General features: G+C 36.4%; 1 protein-coding gene across 4 annotated transcripts in view; it reads right to left on the reverse strand.

Annotated features, from left to right (window-relative positions):
• Nucleotides 1–16,341, reverse strand: part of fgfr3 (fibroblast growth factor receptor 3) — a 54,756-nt gene that overhangs the window by 23,475 nt on the left and 14,940 nt on the right. For 3 of the 4 annotated variants that reach the window (XM_067385788.1, XM_067385786.1, XM_067385787.1), the window contains exons 3-5: nucleotides 11,906–12,172; nucleotides 8,932–8,997; nucleotides 5,318–5,487 (exon numbers count right to left, since the gene is read on the reverse strand). In XM_067385788.1, coding sequence (XP_067241889.1) covers nucleotides 5,318–5,487; nucleotides 8,932–8,997; nucleotides 11,906–12,172 — 503 coding nt within the window. The remainder of the gene's footprint in view (nucleotides 1–5,317; nucleotides 5,488–8,931; nucleotides 8,998–11,905; nucleotides 12,173–16,341) is intronic. The other variant, XM_067385789.1, reaches the window with a different exon arrangement.

Consider the following 16,341-nt stretch of genomic DNA (forward strand, 5'->3'; position numbering starts at 1 on the left):
ATTACGTTCAACGATGGGGCCCGTAATCATACACGTGCTCATATGAAAGACATCACTCTGTTCATACTCATAAAGACCTCAAGCACAAAGAAATAAACACGGCTTTTCCACATTATTTTCACATAACAACTATTACCACTTAAAGGTGAAGTTTATCTAGTGGCAGCTAATTGAATTGTGAAAAATAAATATTTCAAACAGGTTTTCCAAACTTTTTTTTTTTTTTAAAGTTTTATTTGTCATTTAAAGGCATAATTCACCCAAAAATGAAAATTGGCTCATAATTTACTCACCCTCAAGCCATCCTAGTTGTATATGAGTTTCTTCTTTCAGTCAATCAGAGTTATATTAAGAAATATCCTGCCACTTCCAAGCTTTACAATGGGAGTGAATAGTACCCAAGATTTGAAGCACAAAAACACGCATCCATCCATCATAATAGTAATCCATACGGCTCCAGGGGTTAAAAAAGGCCTTCTGAAGTGAAGCGATGTGTTTTTGTAAGAAAAATATATCTATAATTGTAACTTTATTAACTAGAATCACTAGCTTCCGGTAACATCCGTTTGCGCGTTCATGAAAGAGTCGAGTTCTGCCGTACGACGTAGGATGTAGGAGTAGCGTAAGTTAGGTGAGAGTAGACACCTTTCACATTTCAAACAAACTCAAGCACCTCCGACATTTCTCTTTAAATATTCTCATTTTAGACTTCTAATTCGTGACCGGTGTTTTGCTTTGCTCAATCCGCTGCATTGCCACTTTCATCAATACGACTTGTCAGGTCAGAGGTTACTCTTCTGCTAGAATTGACGTACAGAAGCCAGTGATTCTAGTTTATAAAGTTATAAATATGGATATTTTTCTCACAAAAACACATCGATTTGCTTCAGAAAGCCTTTATTAACCCCCTGGAGCTGTATGGATTACTATTATTATGGATGGATGCACTTTTTTGGGCTTCAAAATCTTGGGCACCATTCACTCCCATTATAAAGCTTGGAAGAGCCAGGATAATTTTTACTCTGATTGTGTTTCGCTGAAAGACATATACACTTAGGATGGCATGTGGGTAAGAAAATTATGGGATAATTTTCATTTTTGGGTGAACTATCCCTTTAAGCAGGTTTGCTAAACATACATGAGCAGCATTTCTATAGTGTATATATTTCTAATAATAATAAATATTTGAATAATCTGTATTATTCTACTATTGTGGTAAGACAATGGACCTTTTTTCCCCAGAATTTTCACTATTATAACCAGCACCTTTATTGGGCAGAAAAAGCTGCAAAAGACTAGCCTTATGTCGATAAGCAAAAATCAGGCTACATGAGAATAGTGAACATTCAAGTGGGAGCTAAATTACACACTTGACCTTTAAACATATTTACACATAAATGAATAACTAATTGCACCCAAGCACTTAATAAAGACATATACTGCTGTGGCTTTCAGACAAAAGGCACATTTGTCGGTGGATTAGAGATTCAGCATTTCATTACCGATTCTCCAAGCATGTAGAATTTAAAGCGCTGGTGGTCCCACAGAGAACTGCGACTGAAATTGAGTCATCTCTCGCAGGACGTAACAGTCTTTCTTCACTCGCTCGTCAATTGAGCTGTTGAATATGTTGCAAGCTGCACGCACTCTCGAATGCAGCGTTTTCACAAAACGTCAGTGTGTATGTGTGCGTGAGGTGTGACTAACCCACGGTGCCGCAGATTAGCATTCTAACAATGCGACTTCGGCTGCCATATGTGAGCATGACAAAAGCCACGCCTCCCCCTGTCAATCAAGACGTCTAAATCGCCACGGCAACACCCTCTCAGAACCTCCCCCTTCTGATGACTCAATAGAGAGGTGACCTCTGACCTTAGAACCCTGCCAGTCAGGGACAGAAAGTGTCTGAGGTGTGTGTGTCTGTTTGTGTTAATGTGTGTGTGGCTGTTTGAAGGGGAAAGCTGTGGGAAAGTCAACTGTCTAAACAAAGCCATGGATAGTTTCAAACAATGAGAGTTTGGCAAGTGACTCATTTTCTTGCATTTAAAACTCATTCTACAATCTTAACGCATTTAGTCGGCAATTAACGTCGCCAGAGAGGTAGTCAAATTTACAACCGGCTTCAGTGCCAATAGAAACATAATCGCAGCATTATTGTTCCCCTTGCCATGCAGAAAAGAGCTTTATGCCGATCTCCCAGGGAACTCCTCATGCTTAATTTCGCATGACGTTCTGCATTTTAACACATCGTTGAGTGCGTTATCAAGCCATCAGGCCTGTCATATCCACACACACAAGGGGAGCACACATACATATAAGAGCCGTGACTTTTAGCCTTGGTCTTAATAGAGACAGAAGACATTTAGCGTGAGCCATCAAGCCCCTGTGTATGTGAGTGTTAAATAAAGCTATTATGATGCTGTCAGACATCTCTATGCCAACAGAGACTGTGCTGATGCGGAGGGCAGGTCTGGTATAAAGGATGACCCTGGGTCAGTGCGGACCCCTGGTGTGTGTATACGTGTGTGTTTTTGTAAGGGCGGCATGGTCACTCTATGGCCATGGAGAGGTGGAGAGGTCAATGTTTTGTTTCTAAATGTCTCTCTTAGGAGACACTGGTTATATTCTATGTAACAGGTCAATGCAAAGCATGGCTGTGTTAAAGAATCTGAATGTGTGAATGTGTGTGCATGAAAAAAAGTCAGGTTTGTCTCTTAAAATTCTGATAATTTAGAAAAAAATGAGGAAATTGTCATGCATTTGTTGTATATATCTATAAAATGAATGGCATCAGAAGAACCTGATGAGAAATACTTGAGTTCATATTAAGACTTTCATATCTTGGCAAATCTACTAAAAGCGACTACAGTTTGAGATCTCTTCTGAAGTTTTTTTTCTCAAGGGAAAATTCTGTAAATGGGCTTAATAAAAGTCTCAGTTCTCAATGCTATCTAGAAGAAACAATTGAGATCCTGAAGATATCGAATTTGTGAATATTTTTATTTTTATTTTTTTTTAATGGGGAAAGTTTGTGCCTCTTAAAGGGATAGTTCAACCAAAAATGAAAATTATCCCATGATTTACTTACTCTCAAGTACAGAAGATGATTAGGGCAAAGCAATAATAATAAAAAAAAACATCTCGAGATTAAAGTTGTTAAATTTCGAGAAAAAAGTTGAAATAAAATGTTGAGAATAAAGTCATTAAATTACGAGAAAAAAAGTTGTTAAATTACGAGAACAAATTTGTTAAATTATGAGAAAAATCTCATTAAATTTCGAGAAAAAAGTCGAGATAAAATGTTGAGAATAAACTCATTAAATTATGAGAATAAAGTCATTAAATTACGAGAAAAAAGTCGTTAAATTATGAGAACAAATTCGCAATTTAACGAATTTGTTCTTGTAATTTAATGACTTTTTTCTCATAATTTAACTTTTTCTCGAAATTTAACAACTTTAATCTCGAGATGGTTTTATTTTTTTATTATTGCTTGGCCCTAATCCTCTTCTGTACTCAAGTCATCTGCCGGAAGCTAGTTATTTTAGTTTATGAAATTTTAGATATGGATATTTTTCTTACAAAAACCTATCGATTCACTTCAAAAGGCCTTTATTAATTGGAGCTGTACAGATTCATATTACTTTTTATGATGGATGGATCCATCCCCCCCTCCTTCACTCCCATTATAAAGCTCGGAAGAACCAGGATACACCTAGGATGGCTTGAGGGTGAGTAAATCATGGGATAATTTTTGGATGAACTATCCTTTTAGTTTAGAAACAAATTAAGAAATTGTCATGCAGTTGTAGTATATACAGCTATAAAATGAATGTATGGCATCAGAAGAACTTGGTGAGAAATACTTTAATTTCAGGTAACACTTTATTTTAGGGTTTTTTAACTAGTTGTTTATTAGTATGTATATTACTAGAAAATTGGCTATTTGCACGACTGCATGACCATATTCTACATTCTTAATACTATCCAACACCTAAATTTAACAACTACCTTACTAACTATTAATAAGAAGTAAATTAGGAGTTTATTGAGGGAAAAGTTGTAGTTAATAGTTTATATGTGTTCCATATACTAAAGTGTTATTGACTTTCATATCTTGGCGAATCTACTAAAAGCTACTACAGTTTTAGATCTCTGAAACTCTGTAGGAGATGTATGAAAGTACTGGTGTCTTTTCTCTGGAGAGAAAATTCTGTAAATGTGTTTAGTAAAAGTCTCAGTTTGTTCTCAATGCTATCTAGAAGTAACAACTGAGATAATGAAGAGATCTAATTTGTGATTTTTCATTCCTATGGGGAAAATTTGTGGGAAAATTTGAAGGGATAGTTCACCCAAAAATGAAAATTATCCCATGATTTACTCACCCTTCTGTCTGCCAAAGCTATTTTTTTTAGTTTATAAAGTTTTAAATATGGTTATTTTTTTTACAAAAACCTATTGCTTCGCTGAAGGCCTTTATTAACCCCCTGGAGCCATGTGGATTATTTTTAAGATGGATGGTTGCATTTTTTGGGCTTCGAAATCTCACCCCCCTTTTACTACCATTATAAAGCTTGGAAGTGCCAGGAAATGTTTAAATATATCTCCGATTGTGTTTGTCTGAAAGAAGATAGTCATATACACCTAGTGAGTAAATCAATTAAGGAAAGTTGCAATAAATAATGCTTTGTATTTAAAGGGATGGTTCACCCAAAAATGAATCATTAACCCGCACTCACGTAGGTCCAAACCTGTATGACCTGTACGACTTTGAACAGTTTTGGTCACCATTGACCGAAAAAAAAAAAAAAAAAAAAATTCTGTGTTCCACAGAAGAAACAAAGTCATACGTGTTTGAAAAAAAACAACATGAGGGTGAATAAATGATGACAGAATTTTCACTTTTTGGGTGAACTATCTCTTTAATTGTGTGGGGGAACATTAAGTGCTAAGGAGCAACAGGCCTGAGAGATGAATAATGGTAATAACAAATAAAAATAATCTAAAGAATCAGAGAACGCTCTCCAATACACGTCACAAACAACACCCGCACACAAACGTATCAACACATAAATAACAAGACCACACAGAACTTTGTGTTCCTCTGCTGTTTCACAGAGGAACAGCAACAGGTGGACGTATCCTCTAGAGGCGACAAGCAAATAAAATCCAGAGAGAGAGAGAGCTCTTGAAGGAGCAGATGTTGGGGATCTGTGTAAATTTATTACTAATTGCAGACTCTTATTATCTGTAATCCTATACACACAATCACGTTTGCACACTCACATGTTCTTAATCGATATTCCTATTGTCTTACTTTAATCCCGCCCATTCTTTGCTCTCCTTTGAATTCCTTGCCATTTTTCAGCCAATGTATGGTGGGTGTGGGATTGCCAGCAGCCGGACAGCGGAACTTCACCGTATTGGCGGCAGGAACGGCCAACAGTTTCTTCTCCATCCGGTCGGGACGGGTCCAGAATGGAGCTTCTGTTGGTCAGAAATATGAGAATAAAATCAGATGCTGCTGAAAACGATGTTATGAATGTTTACCAAAACATTTCAAATGCACAGTACATGAATCCATAGGAGCTCCATATAAGTGTATGTTGACATGCAACGCTATTTTTCAGGGGGTAGGGTGTTCCCTCTCCGGGAGTCTTCGTGTGGGTGAATGTTTATGGAAAGATTTTTCTTGTGTGCTCTGTGGCAGCGTCAGACTGGCTGCCTAATTCCCAGACTGAATTAAAATTTGTTTGGAAAAGCAAACACGCTTACATACACTCTTACGTGAGTGTGAGGCGTGTTTATGCTCTTGCAGACAGAACGCTAAAAGATTCCCAGTGTTAAATCCTTCACAAAACCTTGACCGCACAATGCGGAGTCCTAATAATAACAGCCTATTATAATAAGGGACCAATTTTCCTTCATTTAATCTTCCCACAAATTTAGTATATAATGTTGACTGTCATGTGGTCAGGTCTGTGTTTATGCTTCCTTGTAGCTAATGCCAAATATCAGAGCATAAATACTTACGGTAACATTCTTTAGCTAAAATAATAGTCATTATTTTCATTTTCTGAGACGTGTTGTACTTTGGAAGTGTGTGTGTCTTTAAGAGATTGAGTAAACATGCTTTCATCCCTCCTCAAACAATTAACTCCAGATCTGATCAACCCGAGAACTTGGCGATTAAACCCACAGACGCCACATTTCGCTCCAGACATACATGCAAGCTCACAAACACACATCTGTGAGCGCGCACACACATGCACACACAATAAACCCATTAACTTGACTGAATATAATTATCTCGGCTGTTATTTGCTCACACTATCAGATTGTGAATGTGAAGGGTGATTGGCAGGCTGGCATTTCCTTTGGCATAACCACACACTCTCTCTCGCTCTCTTCTCTGCATTCTCCGATGGTCAGTGGAACTGGAAACTCAACATGGGTCTGTACCCAACAGTCGACTTAGCCCCTATGTGTATGTGTTTGTGTGTGTGTGTGTGTGTGTGTGGTTTGCAGTTTTATAGAGTTCAATACAGACAATTTGAGCTTTGAAGTGGGAACTGCGAATCTGCAGTGACCCAACTTTTTTTTTTCCATTTACTTTTATTCTACAGCCAAAGAAAAAAAAAGCCATCAAAGTGCAGTTCAACTCCACACAGCTGATATTACGCACAGCTTGCTTCAGTCAGCCAAACTGAGAGCAGAAACCAGCACTGCATCATTAAGATATTACAGAATGATGTCATCAGATGTCACACGACCTCAACTCTTCTCAAATGTTCCAGAGAGCGCAGACCTCACAGCTCCCAGCTCCTCTTTCTCTCTCTCTCTTAATTAGAGCTGGATTACTGGTCATTAAACTCTAAAGGGGTTTTGGTTTTTGCTTAATCCCTCGTTTCATGCCCTCCCCTCAACCCTGAGACCCTCCCCCAACCCCGATCCCACCGCAACAGACAGATGTGTTAGCTTTCCCATCCCATCCCGCTCTCTTTCTTTCTTTTTGAAAAATCACAAATGAGATCTCTTTCAAATCTCAGTTGTTTCTCCTCAAAGCAATGAGATTAAATAAAGATAAAATGAAGAATGGCTCCTGCATCTCCAATTTTTCCCTCAGAAAAAGACCCCAGCAATCTTATGTGTGTCATCTACGCTCTAAAAAAAGCTGGGTTAAAAACAACCCAAGTTGGGTTGAAAATGGAGCGATTGGATTGTTTTAACCCAGCAGTTGGGTTAAAATGTTTGCCAAACATGGTGGGTAGTTTTATTAACTCAACTATTGTTTAAAAATTACTATATGGCTGGCTTAAAATGAACCAAAAATATGTTAGAAATTTAAAATCTGACTCATAATTACTAGAGGCAACAATAATAATCAAAAGGTGAACATTTATTAATAAGCAATTTAGTAAATGTATTGTTGAATTATTATTCATTGAACTTATTACTAAATGCTCATTTATTAAACATATTAATAAATATTAATTTCCGATATAATTCGGGTTCATCTTAAGCAAGCAATATAGTAATTTTTATACAACAGTTGAGTTAAATAAAACTACCCTGCAGGATGGGCAAACATTTAACCCAACTGCTGGGTTAAAACAACCCAATCGCTGGATTTGTCCATTTTCAACCCAACATGGGTTGTTTTTAACCCAGCATTTTTTAGAGTTTCAGAGATCCTGTTATTTTAGTATTATTTGTTTACTATTCTACTCTTTATTAATATTTTTAATTAGCTTTAATTTGCAGTTTTCAATGTTTAAGTAATTTTTATGTGCTTTTGTTTATATTTTATTTCAGTTTTAGTAATTGTAATACTTCAACTTAAACTCATTTCAGTAAATTGCCAAGGCATCATTTCTAATTATTGTTTTAGCTTTTCAAGGTTAAGTTTCCATCTAATATTTATATTTTATTTAATTTGAGCTTTTTTTTTTATTCATATTATTTATTTGTTTTGCTCTATACACTTATTTTTTATAAAAAATGTTCTCATTTGTCAATCTTTTTATTTCTCCTATAGGGATTTTTGAGAAACATCTGAGACAAAATTCATACCTATATAAAACATAACTGAGATCTTTGCTTTTTCAAAGCTCAGCAGAATTAATAAAGTTTGTAGTCATGCCTGATTTGTCACCAAATCATTCAGTTACACTTTATTTTAAGGTGTCCGTGTTACAGTGTAATTATACATTTATATACTGAGTAATAATAATTAACTACATATACTTGCTATAGGTTAATGGTTAGAATGAGGATTTGGTTTAGGTTTAGTTGCATGTAATTATGCATAATCTATAGTTATTACTATAGTAACTACATGTTACACACGTAACAATGACACTGTAAAATAAATTATCCTTTTCAATGAACCTTCTGAAACTGGTTCACAAACCATTTTTGACAAATCACTGAATCGTTCTTTGGTCATAACTGATTTGAAATATGGATAAAATCAGTGATTCTGTCTCTGTTGCTACAGTATATTAACATGTTTTCCTACATAGACATTTATCAAAATGTGTTTAATGTGTGTAAAATATCAGTTGGGTCACTGAAATGAGGACTTAACACTAAAACACTGAGAAATAAAATCTTCCTCTAGTTTCTTTCTATAGCTCTTACACACATAGTTGAAGATATTGTGGCATTTTCTGAGATTTTAGTCACATTTCAGTTGATGCCATTAGACTTTATACTATTTCTCTTCTTTTCCTTTCCTCTATCTCCATCTCTCGTGAGAATTTGTGTTTTTGCATCAAGTGAGGGGAAAAGCAGCTGATGAAATGAAATGCAACCCATCCCCAGCTAAGAAAGGCAGCAATCGCATGCATTTATTACAAAACAGAGAGACCTCATGAAATCTCAATCAAAAAAGAGGAATGAAATGAGAAATAAGAAGGTGAAACACACCATTTCCATTACCTGCATCGTCCTCATCTTCATCATAGTCCTCATCATCACCAGAGGACAGCGAATCTAAGAGAGACAGGGTGATGGAGAGAGCGATCTTATTACTACACAGCACAGTGGGCTTTCTGTATGAACAATGAACCTATTCATATGATCTGCAGAATGAGGAAAATAAACTGATAACAAATCAAAACCAATTACTGCACGTGCACACACACACACACACACACACACCCTCAAACACTCACACACAGCGGTTAATAGATGGCAGATGTTTGCAGAGATTCAGTGAGTAAAACGTCTCTGAGATTTCTGACAACAGCTGTATTTTTACACACATGTCCTGAAATACACACACACATACAAACACACACTCCCGTATCCTGCTTCTAAATGAACTCATTCAGAAGGAGAAAAAACTACGCTGTGACCCTGAAAAAGAGATTATTCTGTCTTCAGCTCCTCCTCTCTGAACATTTACACAGGTAAAACTGTACAGCACACACTCCTAAAATACCATCGGAGCGTGAAATCCAACACTAGGCCTATTTAGTGCTAAAGATATGCTGTTACTGGGACACTGAAGCTTTCTTTGTGTGTGTGTGTGTGCTGGCTTTCACAGTGTTAGTTGCACCTAATCATCAGATTTATGCTATATTTTCACATTTCTGTGGCTTCAAAATCTTCATTGGCTCTTGGGGGTTTGTTATAAAATGTTTTGAGTTATGATGGTTTGTGTTGTTCTGTGGTTTTACATGTTTTTTAAAGGTTTAATACACCTAAAAGTTAAAATGATGTTTCATGTCACTGACGTCAAACCTGGCACGAAGTATCTTGAGGCACATAATTATATATGCAAGGCCAATAATATATGCAAGGCCAAATGAGGAATAAAAGCAAATAACATTTTTATTTTCTGTATGTTCCTCACACATATCAAAAAGCTTTAGAAGACTTGGAATGTTGCACACAAGTTATATGGACTGTTTTGTGGAATGTGTACACTGCTTTTAGTGTCATTTTTAGTCCCCATTCACTTTCATTGTATGGAAAAGAGCAGCTTGAACATTCTGTAAAACATGTTCCACACATGAAAGTCAGTAATTAGTGATGTTTTTTTAATACGAACTATCGCTGCAAAGATGTTTGCATGTTGCTGTCTGTCAGTGTTTCTGGTAGCTGTGTCTTGTGCAGAACAGGATATTGCTGTCTTGTGGACATTTTATCGGCATGCCATAATTGGTGCAGGTTGTGTGCCTGTTTCACTTTTTTTGACGGTCTTTCTCCAGACGCTGGCGAGAATGAGAGCCGATTTGCCCCGGCCTAACGCCAAACACATGTTGGTAAAAACTCTCTCCCTGTGCTCATACTTTTTCCATCTGCTTTAAATGATGAGGAGATTCCAGATAATTAGATTCTAATTAGTTGTCAATGAGCAGCTCAGCTTGTGTCCTCGAGTTTACAGAACCAAAGATCACTCCATACTACCATTTAAACACACATTACAAACACACCCACGCGCCCCACGAAAAAAAAAAAAAAAAAATCTGCATTCAATCATGTAATGTCTGTTTGTCTTAAGAGTTTAATGATTTTTTTTTTGTTAAAGTATGAACATGTTCGGAATAGCATACTACCATACTATTCTGCAGTATTCAACATTGTTTTCAACATGTTTTTTTTTGTTTTTACTCATGTGATTGGACTGCCAAACGTTATTTTTACATAATTAAAAAGATTAACTTTTTTTAATTGTTTATTTAATTCTAATAAACAAATGTTCTTATTTTAAATAATTAACTAACACTAATTAATTATATGAATTATTATATATTAATTATTAATGAACTAAAAATTAATTACTTACACTAGGTCTATACTAAACAGCACCTGCTAAATTGAGATCCTGTGTCAGAAATGTAGCATGCCAGCATTGAAATGTGTAGCACTGCATAATACAAACTGCATCACATACTATTTTTATATAATAACAGACATTATACAGTATTTTCATGGAGTAATCAGTGTTCAGATTCCATTCTGAACATAACCAGTGACAAGTGAAATGTTTGTATAATAAAAGATAATAATACCTGACAGGCCGGTTCAATGTTGTGATGCACTTACAAACAACAAGTCTAGTGAATATACTAAAATCACACTGATTTTTATCTGATCTGTAAAAAATGCTGGGTTAAAAATAACCCAAGTTGGGGGGGGGGGGGGAAATGGACAAACCCAGCAAATGGGTTAATTGTTTGTCCAACATGCTGGGTAGTTTTATTTAACTGAACTATTAATGTTTTGATTGCTTTAAATGAACCCAAAATATGTTGTAAATTAACATGTATTAATGTGTTTAATAAATGAACAAGTTTAATGAATAATAATTAAACAATAAACATTTATTAAATTAATAAATGTTCACCTTTTGATTATTATTGTAGCCTCTAGTAATTATATGTCTGATTTTTAAATTCTGACCTATTTTGTGTTAATTTTAAGCCAGCCATATAGTCATTTTTAAACAATATTTGAGTTAAATAAAATTGCCCAGCATGTTTGGCAAACATTTAACCCAACTGCTTGGTTTGTCCATTTTCAACCCAACTTGATATGTTTTGACCTAAATATGCTATTTTCCACCCTACTTCCCCAAGGATTTTTATAACACCTTTATTCTTATCCAGGCAAAGCCATAGTCAGTTTAAAACAGCCCTATTACTGTGTAATACTGAACAACATTCTGCCTTTGAGTGTGTGTTATTGTGCTTGTCTGATAAACGTCAAGTCAGCCTGAAGGTGTGTGCTGAGAGTATGTCTCAAGACCTGTTTGCCTGTTGGGAACAAGTCTGACTGGTGAGTTTCCAATTAATGTACTGCATGCCTGAGCTTGTGCACCGAAGTCTACTGTAGGAAAAGAACAACAAGACTGCCACTTAAGTATTATTAGGAGAGAGAAGGAGAGACTGACCAGTGACTCTGACGGTGTAGTTGCTTAGAAGCATGCTACTGTGGGCGTGTTTACAGGAGTACACCCCCGAGTCTTCATAGGAGACGTTGATGATGTGAAGCACTTTTTGCCCCACCCGCGTACGGTTGCTAGGAGACACGGCGTTGCCGTCTTTTTGCCACACGATGGGATGCAGGAAGTCATGCGGTGTGCAGGACAGATCCACGGTGTCCCCGACTCCTGCCACGTAGTCTTCCAGAAACACTTCCATCTCACTCGACACCCAGTCTAACAGAGAGAAAAAAGAGAGAGAGTAAATTCAATCTGCAGTTAACGAAAGTACCGATAATTAAAATTATATTTACATTTATACAAAGTTCTGTCATGAAACTCTAGATGGCGTAGTAGGCTGATACGTCCTTAACTCAATCTGCTTGCAATCTAGGCATGTGACGGTCTCAAATTTTCATGTTGCGATTAATTGATGAAGCTTTTATCACGGTATACGGTATTATCACGATATTAAAATAAGTTGCAAAACCATTTTTGTCATAGTTTAACAGGTTTAAGAACTGTTTTTGTAATAAAACAAAAACAACTCTGACTGAAATTTTCAAACATTAAAATGCAAAAGAATTAGGCTATAAAGAACAACAGATAACACTTTACTCTATTTAATGCATTAACTAAGATTGAGCAATAGCTACATTTGTTACAGAAAGTGTTATTTTTTGTAAGTGTTAGTTTAGAAACACAACTGATCATTGTTAGTTTTATCTCAGGTCCATTAAATAAGTTATTTTGATTTTAGTAATGTTATTAAATAGTAACTAAGAAATTAACATTAATTAATAATAATTAATAGTTTATAAGTATTTTTATTGTCAGTTTAGTGATAATGAATTAACATGTTAACTAATGAAGCTGTATGTTTTTAAAGTTTTACTGAACAATAACAAAAAATCAGAACATTTCTAATCATTAGGGCTTGTTGTAGTCCAGATTAAAATATAAAAATGTTTAGGTTTGAAAATAAATATCCTTTAAGTCTTTTTTAAGTATTCAGTATTTGGTGCTGTGATGAACAACACTGAGATTACAAAACAATGAATGGCTGTTTGAAGCATTTTAAAAACTTCACTAGCGCAGTTACTTTGTTTGCACGGTTTCCGTGGTAACTGCTGCACACTGCTGTTCCATCAGCGCCCTCTGCTGTCAGAGAGTGAACGCGCACTTTCATTCAGCGCGTCTCCTTCACTCGTTCAGTCATGTGCTTCTCGTGCACGTTGGGATTGTTTACATCTGAGCGCGTGTTCTTTTGACGCAGAATACAGCGGTGTTGTGCATTTTATACGATTGATGGGTAAAGTATTCTTAATTGCCTTATAAAAAAATGAATAATTGGTAATAAATTATTATTTACGGTATTCTGAAGTGCCGACGATTACAATATCGTTCATATTCATTATCGCGATTTATCGCATTACCGAATATCGGCACAAGTCTATTGCAATCCCATAATTCTCTATAGAGTGCAGCTGATTGGTTTAACATTTAAGTAGCTAATTTAATAATGATAAGTTATACGCATACAAAGCATTTTTCTATAAATTCCCTGAGAATTGAGCCCATGACCTTGCCGTTGTTAGCGTCATGCTCTACCAGCATGTCACTCGAACCCTTTATTACCATAGTTACTGTTGTAATCTACATTCTAAAAATCAAAGGTTCCAAAAAGGGTGCGATGCAATAGAAGTACCATTTTTGGTTCCCCAAAGAACCTTTCAGTGAACAGTTCTTAAAAGAACCATTTTTTCTTCATGTGAAGAACATTTTAATTATCTGAAGAACCTTTTTCCATTATAAAGAAACTTTGGTCCAATGGAAGGTTTCCATGAATGTTAAAGGTTCTCAGTGGAACCATCAATGCAAATAAAGCACCTTTATTTTTAAGAGTGTAGTAGAGTTTGACAGGCAGGGGTGTGTTTCCCAAAGTTCCATCATTACTATGATTAATAAAATAAAATAAAAAATCACTACATTCTTGCTACAAGACGAATCTAAAATCACACAAATGCACACCAGGAAAAATAAACAAACAAATATGTTTATTAACCACCCCGGTGAACACCATGGAGACCCCACCTGACAGTTTCCTTCATTTTCCTCCATAAAACCTGGTTTCTGTAGCGTCTCTATCACTCTCTTATTCTCTCTTTTCAAAGTGACATTCATCTCTGGGAAGAGCGGTGACAGACTTACAAAGGATTGATATATTTGATAGATGTTACGCTTGTGTGTGTGTGTGTGTATGTATGTGTATGAGGTCAGGAGTGTGTTGGCAGACGGCTTGCAGACAAGACTAAGCTTGAGTGGAATACAGAATTGGGCATATGAATTATAGATCGCCCGCTACATGTGAATGCATACACACATGCTGTTAAGTGCAAAGTCCAAAAACACCACTCAGTCTGAGGCTGTCTGAAGGCCACGTGAAGTGTTAATATCTCTTTGATCACTTCTCATATCAGTTCTTGTGTGTTTCACTCTTGACGCTGTCACATCTGCTTCTCCGTCCTCTTTTTCTACCTTTCATCTAGTCTTTCACTTATTTCTCTACTTCTTCCCCACTCTATACCACTCAAATCCAAAGGTACCACAGTGCTGACATCAGATGGCGGCTCCTTCAGTGAATAAAATGCCGCTGTGTGTGTGTGTGTGTGTGTCCATTCTATATCCTCTGAAAGCGAGGGAGTGTGTGCGTTTGTATAACATATGCAGTGAAAGACACTAATGTGCGTGGGGGAAGGGGTTATAAATAAATATCATAAATGGCTACTGTGTGTTCCCATATTTCCCAGGAGGAGTGTGGAGAATAGAGCCAGTGTGAGCGCTGAGGTTTTACAGGGCTGATATAGAAACCTCTTGAGGGCCACAGATCAGGCAAGATTTTGGCTTTAATGAAGACTTACAGCCTTGGTTGGCTTCATAAGGCTACTCAAGCCTCATGTGTTGCAAAGTATGTATCTGTTAGCATTTCCATTAATGCAGTTGCTCAGGTGAAGTATGTGATTGTAAATCTGCTGTTTTTGAGTCGTAAATGCCATGTGATTAATCACTCTGGAGCCACAGGTTATGACATCTTGACAACACTGATTGGCTAAAGGCAAGACTAGATCTCTAGAATTCAGCAGTGGTCAACCATCCTGGATGTGATCCGTTGGCATAAAACACACAAATGTCCATGTGACCACAATGCTACCTTCCTCCAAAGCCTGTAATCATACTTTATAATCAGTAGTGTTTAAACGGATCGTTGTTGATCCGTGATCCGTACGGACCAAGCCCCACGGTTCGGCACGCATGTGATTCGTGGATCAATTGCAAGTTTAACCACAATAGAGTGAAAGGTTATCATGCACGTGTTTTGTCTTGCTAGTTTACATGTTAAATAGATATAAAACCATTCCAGCGCAAGAAGAGGCAAAAGAAGATTTAATTTGGTATCGCACACCACGCTGTTATTGGTGCGCACAGACACACATACATACAAGGCTCGCACGCACACACAGAGAGCGAGAGAGAGGCGCATTTCAGATAGCTTACGAACTCCGAATTGATTTCTCTTTCGCATCCTCAATGCACTTGGATGGACACATACATGCATTATGTCAGTCAAAATACCCCTCTCAACAAGTATTCTCGTAAACGCATTCGGTTATGTCTTAATTGAACGAGGTGAGAATTCGGATGTGTGTGTGCATGGGGTCTTACTCTTAAAGTGACAGCAACCTATAAATACTGCTGTTGTGTGTCATGTAAATCAAACAACAAAACACAGCTTTAATAAAGATTAATCTATATTAAATTTATACAGCGAACAGTGTCATTTCACATTTGATTATTACATTTCTGTGCACGAAAATTAATACTACAGACCTTAGACCTTATACACAGCAAAATCCCCAGAGTTAAATAAACTAGGCTCAGAGTACATATGGCCCCTTTCTAAATAGTGTAAATAACACTGAAGCAGAGTTAAAGTTAATAAGATAATTAAGCAATTAATTACATGATGATTGTGCATTAGTGATGAACACCTGCTGTTAGCAAGCAGAATCACTGAAGAAAAGAGAAACACAAGAACTGACTTCAGTCACAGCCTTATTAATTGCTTAATTATCTCATTAACTTTAACTCTGCTTCAGTGTTACTTTAACACTATTTAGAGAGGGACCATATGTACTCTGAGCCTAGTTTATTTAACTCTGGGGATTTTACTGTGTAATTTATTTGTAACTAAGTTGTATTTATCTATGCTTGTAATTGGTGTACAGTATTTTTTTCTTTTTACAGTCTGTTCACTTTCCTTTAATAATGTATTAGTTAGGCTAGTAGTTTCTGCTGTGGTATCGGAGTAGTTAAAGTGGGCTAAGTAATAAATGCAAAGTTACTAC

This window comes from Chanodichthys erythropterus, chromosome 5, assembly GCF_024489055.1.
Source record: "Chanodichthys erythropterus isolate Z2021 chromosome 5, ASM2448905v1, whole genome shotgun sequence".
Lineage (NCBI taxonomy): Eukaryota > Metazoa > Chordata > Actinopteri > Cypriniformes > Xenocyprididae > Chanodichthys > Chanodichthys erythropterus.